The 9448-nt window shown below is 49.5% G+C and overlaps 1 protein-coding gene across 2 annotated transcripts; it reads left to right on the forward strand.

Moving 5' to 3' along the window:
* Positions 1 to 551: 551 nt before the first annotated feature.
* MYC (MYC proto-oncogene, bHLH transcription factor) lies at positions 552 to 5315 on the forward strand. Of its 2 annotated transcripts, none has more exons than XM_084803026.1 (3): positions 552 to 950; positions 2491 to 3259; positions 4380 to 5315. In XM_084803026.1, exons 2-3 carry the CDS (start codon positions 2503 to 2505, stop codon positions 4940 to 4942), a joined length of 1320 nt encoding a protein of 439 aa, XP_084659152.1. In that variant the 5' UTR covers positions 552 to 950; positions 2491 to 2502; the 3' UTR covers positions 4943 to 5315. The 2 variants fall into 2 exon arrangements, with proteins under 2 accessions (XP_084659152.1, XP_084659151.1); XM_084803025.1 differs by having other exon boundaries at positions 553 to 950; positions 2488 to 3259.
* Positions 5316 to 9448: the final 4133 nt, after the last annotated feature.

Raw genomic sequence — 9448 nt, forward strand, 5'->3', positions numbered from 1 at the left:
AGTACACGGCGTATTGTGCGGAGCGAGACAGCTGTTCCACCTGCGGTGACTGAAACACACTGGACAACAACACTGTTCACCCGTGCGCTGCGCCTGAAGAACAGTAGAGAAAGGGAAAGGACCTGAGCGCGAGCAAGAGAAAATGGTCGGGGGAGCATTTAATTCAAGCTGCGCTTTTACTGTTTACACCCCTGAGCTGGAGTACTGGGCTGCGGGGCTGAGACTCCTCCTCTTGCTCTGCCTCCCTACTAGCGCCTCTCCCGAGCTCCTAAAGCTGAGGGGGGAGGGGGAAGTGAGGGAGAGGGAGGGAGAAAGGGAGATTCTTTTGCTAATCCCCGCCCACCAGCCCTTTATAATCCGGGGGTCTGCGCGGCCAAGGACCCCCGGGCTGCGCTGCACTCAACTGCGGTCTCCGCCGCGCCCCACTCCGTTCCCCTCCGGCCTCCTGAAGGGCTGGGCTTAGCCGACGCTTGGCGGGAAAAGGAACGGAGCGGGGGGGAGGATCCTGAGTCGCAGTATAAAAGAAGCTTTTCGGGCGTTTTTTTCTGACTCGCTGTAGTAATTCCAGCGAGAGACAGAGGGAGTGAGCGGGCGGGTTGGAAGAGCCCAGTGTGCAGAGCCGCGCTCCGGGCGGGCGTTCTGGGAAGGCAGCTCAGGAGTGAGAGGGGCTTTGCCTCCCCGCCTGCGGACCCCCGCCCCAGCCCTGCGGCTGACCCAACACCAGCAATCGCAACCCTCTCCGTCTCTGGGAAACTTTGCCCATTGCAACGAGAGGACACTTTTCACTGGAACTTACAATCTGCGAGCGAGGACAGGACCCCAAGCACCGGGGAGGGAATTTTTGTCTATTTGAGGACAGTGCTCACTGCCTCTGCCCTCAGTCGGCTCCCCAGAAAGGAGCTCCTCGCGCTATTTGAAGGCTGGATTTCCTTCGGGCGGTGGAAAACCCGGTAAGCACGGATCTGCTGGTATTCTAGCGTATTTTCTCTGCGTCTTGAATGCAGCGGCTGGTTAGGGTAGTCTTTCTTCTATTCCCTTGCTTTTGACACTTTTCTCAGAGTAGTTGGTGTAGGCCGGGGTGGAGTTGGGGTGTATCTGAGTCGGGGTAGAGAGACTTGTCAAGATGACAGAGGAAAGGGGAAAGGAAAAACCCGCTTGCATTTTGAAACTGGGTTCCATAGGTTACCATGGGTTGACGCTGAACCGAGCCGGTTGGACATTTTACTACATTGATAAATTTGTGTCTCTGGGGGGTCCGACCTGGTGGTCGCTTTGTAGCCAGAAAGCCTTTTCTATCCTGACGTCTTTGGAGAAGAAATTACCTTTTACGTGTGGGAGCCAGAAGGCTTCGTAGCCTCAGATTTTTGCCAATCTCCGGGAGGGCATTTAAATTTCTGCTTAGTGTATTTCTGACAGCCTGGGACCGACACGGAGGTGCGTCCCACCCGCCAATCCCCGGCGGCGATTCCAACTCGTCTCAGATCCTTTTAAGAAGTTGCCATTTGGCTTTAAAAATAGTGATCATAGTAAAATTTAAGTCTGACCTCCAGTATCGGGACTCGGTGCTGGGCTAGTACAGTGACGGAAGGGAAAACTGGGGCACGAATGTGACCGATTTGTTGACTTTGGGGAAACCGGGGGGGGGGGATCCTAACATTTCTGGTTGGGATCCGTGGATATCCCCGCGCCCCAGAATTGCTAGGAAGACTGCGTCGAGTCGTGATCTGGGTTGTTCCGTAACAGCTGCTACCCTCGGTGGTGGGGAGAGGGAAGACGCCCCACTCCGGGTGCTGAATCGCTGCGGGGTCTCTGGCGCAGTGGCGTCGCGGTGTAGAAGGGAGGTGTCTTATTATTTGACACCCCCCCCCTTTTATTTGGAGTGGCTTGTTAAAGCCCGAGACTAAGCTCTCCCCTCCAAGCCAGCAATCGGAAAGAAAAGCCGGCAGAGGAAGGAAGGGGGGCGCGCTGGGGGTGGAGAAAAAGGAGGGCAGAGAGGGGCGGCGGCGCCGGCTGAGTAGAAGCGCGGCGACGGCGCGAGTGGGGGACCCGGACCGGGTCGGCGGCGCAGAGAGAGGGCGCGGGAGGGGGCTAAGCGCCGCGGCGCCTCTCGCCTTTCTCCTTCAGGTGGCGCAAAACTTTGCGCCTTGCCTTTTGGCAGACAGTATTCCCTACCGTCGCCTCCCTCAGCCTCTGAGGCAGGCCAAGGCCGCTGGCGATTCCTGGGCGTCTGCAGAGCTAAGTCCCGGCTCCCAGGAGGCGGGGACTTGAAGCAGCTGCTAGTCCGACGTGTATCACGGATAGTAGAGAGTAAAAGAGTGCATTCCACCACCACCAACACACACACAGCCCAACACACACACAGATCCTTGGAAGGACAGCACGCTGGAAGGGGAGTGGCTCGGGATTGGGGTACGCACTGCGCCAGGTTTCCTCATCAACCAGAGCTGGGTAACTCTAGACTTCCTTCCCTTGCTGTGCCCTCTCTAGCAGACAGCCGCGACGATGCCCCTCAACGTGAGCTTCGCCAACAGGAACTATGACCTCGACTACGACTCTGTGCAACCCTATTTCATCTGCGACGAGGAAGAGAATTTCTATCACCAGCAACAGCAAAGCGAGCTGCAGCCGCCCGCTCCCAGCGAGGATATCTGGAAGAAATTCGAACTGTTACCCACCCCTCCTCTGTCCCCCAGCCGCCGCTCCGGCCTCTGCTCTCCATCCTATGTTACAGTGGCTGCGTCCTTCTCCCCAAGAGAGGACGATGACGGTGGTGGCGGCAACTTCTCCACCGCCGATCAGCTGGAGATGGTGACCGAGCTACTTGGAGGAGACATGGTGAACCAGAGCTTCATCTGCGATCCTGACGACGAGACCTTCATTAAGAACATCATCATCCAGGATTGTATGTGGAGTGGATTCTCGGCCGCTGCCAAGCTGGTCTCGGAGAAGCTGGCCTCTTACCAGGCTGCGCGCAAAGACAGCGCCAGCCCGAGCCCCGCCCGCGTACACAGCGTCTGCTCCACCTCCAGCCTGTACCTGCAGGACCTCACCGCCGCCGCTTCCGAGTGCATCGACCCCTCGGTGGTCTTCCCCTACCCGCTCAACGACAGCAGCTCATCCAAGTCCTGTACCTCATCAGATTCCACGGCCTTCTCTCCTTCCTCGGATTCGCTGCTGTCCTCCGAGTCCTCCCCACGGGCCAGCCCTGAGCCCCTAGTGCTGCATGAGGAGACACCGCCCACCACCAGCAGCGACTCTGGTAAGGCCCCCCCTCCAACACCCCAACACACACACACACACACACACACACACACACACACACACACACACACACACACACACACATTCCCAGCAGGCAGGATTCGAGGTGTTAGATGGACCTTTTTCTCCACTGCTCATTGGCATTAATTCAATTGTCCCCTGGGCTCACCCTTTCTTTCTGGTCTCTAAGGGGCTCTTCATCCCTTGATGCTCATACAGATACCTCCCCCCCCTCCCTTTCCCCTAGACCGCCCTGGTTGTCAGCCCCCCCTTCTCCTTCCCACCCCTCAGGAATTTCATTTGGGTTTTTAAATCTTCTGGCTTATCTTTCAACTCAATCCACTCCCTTTTACCTCTCTCCTAAGCATTTTAATTACCCAGGGAAGGGTGTGAATGAGGATAAGAGAGCTGATCTCAGGGAGGGTGAATGAATTACCTGCTTCTCTTGACTTCCGCAAAAAAAAAAAAAATAATTTAATGCATACACGTTTGTACAAGAGAAGCAATGACAGAAGCAGGATGGCCTTTAGCCCAGTGCCAGGCACTAGTGAAAGTTCCTGAAGAGTTGAGGACCCGCAGCCCCCCCCCCCATCCTGTTTTCAAAGCACTTCTAAGCAAGTCCTGGATTTTTTTTCCTACTCCCCCCCCACCCCCCAACACACACACACACACACACACACACACTCCCCTACCAGGACTTTTTGGCAAAGCTGCAATACCTTTTTTTTTAAAACTGCACTTCCAGTAAAATAGGGAGTTGCTAAAGTCATAGCCAGATTCTCAGCTAGACCTGAAGGGTTCTTGGTAAAGTCCCTTAAAAATAGGAGGTGCTTGGGAATGTGCTTTGCTTTGGGTGTGTCTGAAGCCTCATTAAGTCTTAGGTAAGAATTGGCATGGATGCCACGTCCTGGTACATGGTAATTTTCTCACCTGTGCCCTAACCCTGTACTACCTTCCTGGGGAGAAGGGAAGATGGCGCCTAGATCTGGTTCTTATATTCTTCTGAATCCTTTCCAACATGTTAATACTTGGCATTTGCATAGCATTGGTCAAATCCTATATGGTGTCTGAGCTTAAGGAGGCATTGCTAACGGTGATCTCCATTTCCTTCCTTACAGAAGAGGAGCAAGAGGACGAGGAAGAAATCGATGTGGTGTCTGTGGAAAAGAGGCAGCCCTCTGCCAGGAGGTCCGAGTCAGGGTCATCCCCCTCGGGAGGCCACAGCAAACCTCCACACAGCCCACTGGTCCTCAAGAGGTGCCATGTCTCCACTCAACAGCACAATTATGCGGCACCCCCCTCCACGAGGAAGGACTATCCAGCCGCCAAGAGGGCCAAGTTGGACAGTGGCAGGGTCCTGAAACAGATCAGCAACAACCGCAAATGTACCAGCCCCAGGTCCTCAGACACAGAGGAAAACGACAAGAGGCGGACACATAACGTCTTGGAACGTCAGAGGAGGAACGAGCTGAAGCGCAGCTTTTTTGCCCTGCGTGACCAGATCCCTGAGTTGGAAAACAATGAAAAGGCCCCCAAGGTAGTTATCCTCAAAAAAGCCACCGCCTACATCCTGTCCATCCAAGCAGAAGAGCAGAAGCTCATCTCTGAGAAGGACTTACTGAGGAAGCGGCGAGAACAGTTGAAACACAAACTCGAACAGCTACGAAACTCTGGCGCGTGAACTGAACTGACCAATCACGAACGGGAAGGAGCTGGAATCTCTCGAATGCTCACTCCTTACTCGGGAAGAGTGAGGAGACCGGTTCCTTCTGACAGAACTGATGCGCTGGACTTCAAATGCATGCTCAAAGCCTAACCTCACAACCTTGGCTGGGGCTTTGGGACTGTAAGCTTCAGCCATAATGTTAACTGCCTCAAACTTTAGGCATAAAAAGAACTTTTTTTTATGCTTCCCATCTTTTTTCTTTTCCTTTAACAGATTTGTATTTAATTGTTTTTAAGGAAAAAAATCTTAAAGTTTACCCACTTTACCAATGTAAAAAGGACCCTTAAATGTAAATAACTTTAATAAAACGTTTATAACAGTTATACAAGATTTTAAGACATGTATTATAAACCATAATTTTTTTTATTTAAATACATTTTCATTTTTAAAGTTGATTTTTTTCTATTGTTTTTAGAAAAAAATAAAATAATTGGAAAAAATAACTGAGCTAGCTCTTGTGTTTTGTTTCTTTTCTCTCCCTCTCAAATTTCTTTTCCTCAATTACAGATTAACAGAATTCAACCCATTTTTCACAGGGTGGCTTTACAAAGTTATCCAAAGAAAGGCAAGGAGTTTCCTCCAGACCTTTAAGTTCCCAAGGTTGTAAGATACTTCCTGCAGATGTGATAAGAACCAAGCTTGATTGTAAGGAAAGGGCAAAAGGCAGGGGAGCAGCTTAGATGCAAGGAATGGAGAAGCAAGAGGTTAAAGATAACAGCTAAATATACAGAGGGAGAAAGGATGGCAGAACCTTCTAAACCAATCCCCTGCTCCCTTCAAGCCTGGGGACTCTGCCCTGCAAAAGAGCTGGTGGGGGGAGGGAGGGAGCCACGTTTTAATCTTACCTGTTGCTCCCAGGCAGTAGTACCTAAACCTCACTTATCTCCTATGCTTCAGAAGAACCAGCAGAAGAATGTTAACCACTGCAAAGTTTAACCTGGCTTTTTCAGCCAAGGACAGACAAAGGCTCAGAGGGTCATAGAACATAATGGGTGAAAACAGAACGAAAATAAAAATCCAGGGCCCCCCCCCCCTTGTCTTGAAAACATGCCATGCCTGGCTACCCTGCCTTTGTTCATGTGGGTGTCCACAGGTGGGGAAAGCTGCTGGTTAGGGGGTCTGAGAAGGAGCGCTACTTGCTCTATGCCTCATACTGTACAGGGAGAAACAGGCATGAAATGACCCATCCATGCTCCCAAGGGATTCACTTAGTCCATTTCACTAGGAAGAACCCAGCTGCATATGAGAAGCACGGTCATTTACATTGCACTACTCAGGCATGCTGGGCATCAGCTCCTCTCTTTGTTGGTAAGGTTTTTTTTTGGGGGGGGGGGGTCACAGGCTGTTGATAGTTGCTTCCTCTGAGAAGCACACAGTTCTGAGCCCTCTTGCCTTATCCTTTTTTTTTTTTTTTAAACATCAAATCCATGCTTGTTCCTGGGAAGAAGCCAGTTTGGAAATGCTACTGTTCAGATCATAAAATAAAACATACTTAGGCTTTGTCATGTGAGTCATTACTTTTAGAAGTTGCAAACTTGCCCTCTTCCCAAGCACTTTCACACACTTATGACACATGCTCATCATTAGCCCATGAGCAGGCATTTTTTTTTTTTTTTGGAATGGCTATCTTATTAATTATAAGCCTCTGGAAACCCACAGTCCAAAGCAAGAACTGGAGCATGTCAGAAGAAGCCAGGCGGAAGGTACCCTAAACTTCTCAGTGACCTCCTTGTCTCAGAGAAGGTCTTTAGTATCTTGGAGTGTCTTTGAGGCTTTTAATCCACCATCTCTCGTAAATCAATAAGTAATTAACAGTCTTTGACACCCCCACCCAAGATCATCTATTCAACCAGTTAACATTTAGGTTTTTCATCTTTCTTTTTGGCCCTCTTAGACCCACCCCCAGCTTCAAACTGCCACACCCTATATCCTAAATTCAAAGGAAAACACAAACCCCAGACACTGAGTAGTTCAAAAGGTAACGAAAGCAGGGGCGCTCTTAAACAGTTCCCTCTTTGCCCCTCTGTGGCCTTACGCTGGAGTGTTGCCCTAGGGTGACTCACTTGAGAACTGGGAAGGTGCTGTGTTGAATCACTATGTCCAGGCAAGCCCAAGGAATAGGAGAACGTTCCTCCTCTTTTGGAAAACAACTCCCTGTTCCAAATGATCAGGAACAAGTTTAAAGTTTGGCTGTGGGGATAGAAGGGAGGTATCAAGGCACCTCTCAGCTTTACCAAGCCAGGGAACGGTCTGAAAACAGGACATCAGCCAGCTTCCTTCCAGAAAGTCAGGCTGATCTTGATCAGAATACAGGAAGGCTCTCGTAGCCAATCTGGAGTCCCAGGGGTCTGTGGCATTGTGCAATCAAATTTGTAGATAGCAATCAGGATGAGGAGTGAAGGAGGAGGAGCTGTCATCTCAGTCTGGAATATACAAGAATTGGCTAGTTTATTATTGCCCCGTGGACATTAGAGTTGAGGGCTCCCCCAGAGGGTTCTTGGCATAGTATTGTTCAGGAATAGAAGGAGTGCTGAGGAAGGGGGCAACATCAGAAGAAGTTTTTTGGTTTTTGGTTTGGTTTGGTTTGGTTTTGGTTTTTCAAAACAGGACTTCTCTGTGTAGCCTTGGCTGTCCTGGACCTCACTTTGTAGGCCAGGCTGGCCTCGAACTCACAGTGATCCACTGGCCTCTGCCTTCCAAGTGCTGGGATTAAAAGCGTGCACCACCACCGCCCAGCAAGGAAGTATTAGTTTATGCTGCCATTTGGGGGCAACATCAGAGACCAACATTATAAAGCAAAGCAATCAAACTTTAAGATGAACAATATTTTCGCAATCCTAGGATAGTACTTGAATCATTCAAAAGCTTGGACTTATAGAGTCCTCTGCTGCTTATTAAGACCAACTTTGGCACTAATCATGAGAAAGGAGACAAAAGAAGTAAGGGGATTCTCTCTCTCTCTCTCTCTCTCTCTCTCTCTCTCTCTCTCTCTCTCTCTCTCTCTGTGTGTGTGTGTGTGTGTGTGTGTGTGTGTGTATTACAATAACCTATGACTCGCAATAATTATTTTTTTAGCATGACTACTAAGGGTCTCCGAAACATTTCTTCCAAAGGAAAAATAATGCTTAGGTTATAAAATGCTGGAAGATGGTCCTCAAGCCTGTCTTAAATACATCACTGGGGATCTTCTGGGAACCAACAGGTTAGAGACCTTTCCCGCCCCCACCCCCCAAGAAAGGATTTCTCTGTGTAGCCTTGGCTGTCTAGGACTCACTTAGAGGACCAGGCTGGCCTCGAACTCACAAATCCATCTGCCTCTGCCTCCTGAGTGCCGGGACTACAGGCCTGCTTTAGGTCTATTTCAAAGGAGGAGGAAGGTGGAAACAAAGTCAACAAGACAAGAACAGGAGCTGGGGTTGCTGTTCATTGATAGCACACTTGCCTGGTATGTATAAGGCCCTGATCCCCAACAGTACAAAAATAAATGAAACAAACAGAAAAATGCCCCTACTCTTTACCAAAGCTTTGGCAGTTTTGTTGTTGTTGTTGTTGTTCGATCTCTTTCCAGAGAAGTCCAACAGAGTGACAATTTAGGAAGAGCCTAGCAACAGTGGCTTTGACAAACTAGTGTGAGTTGACTAAATGACTGGGTGGATTCCCCTTTTGAGTTTTATTTCACTCAATATTGGTCTACACTAAGCTCTTTAGGAAGACAGAGTTGAGGGGAACAAGTGTTAATGGGATGTAGATCTTTTGAGGCTGAAAGGAATGTCCTTTGTTTCTCAACAATGCCTAGGGGCTCAGCCGTAATCCCCAACACTGTCTTCCAGTTGTCACCTTCATCTCATTAAAGGCTAAACTCTCCTGGTGCAGTCAGCGGGTCCATAGGGCTAGTGCAGAGGAGCACTGGGGGAAGAGTTATGTCAGAATGCACCCGCTTTCCGCAGGACCCCCACAAACAACTCAGTTGGAGAAGGATTGTTGAATGTGACAACACTGAAGTTTATACACAGACATGCTAAATTGCTGTCCCCAAGTCATGTAAGTACTAACAGTTATAACAGTTAATGTTTACTGTATGCTAAAATTAAAAAAACAATAATAATAATAACATACATTATCTCCTTTTATTCCCAGAGTAACTCCCTCCTTCCCACTGTGGTTTGGATTTTGATTTTTTTGAGACAGGGTTTCTCAGGTGTAGCCCTGACTGTCCTGGAGTTCACTGTGTAGACCAGGCTGGCCTTGAGCTCAGTGATGTACCTGCCTCTGCCTTCCAAAGGCTGGGATTAAAGGTGTGTACTGTCATGCCCAGTTTATCTCAAAGCAACATTTAGGAAGTAAATTCTATTCCTTTCTTTCCTTTGGATTACTATGTAGTCCTGGCTGACCCAGAACTCAGATTGTTGGCCTGTCTTTCCGGACTGAGTACTAGGATTATAGGAATGTGCCTCTACACAT

Source organism: Acomys minous, assembly GCF_964271855.1.
Source record: "Acomys minous genome assembly, chromosome: 12".
Lineage (NCBI taxonomy): Eukaryota > Metazoa > Chordata > Mammalia > Rodentia > Muridae > Acomys > Acomys minous.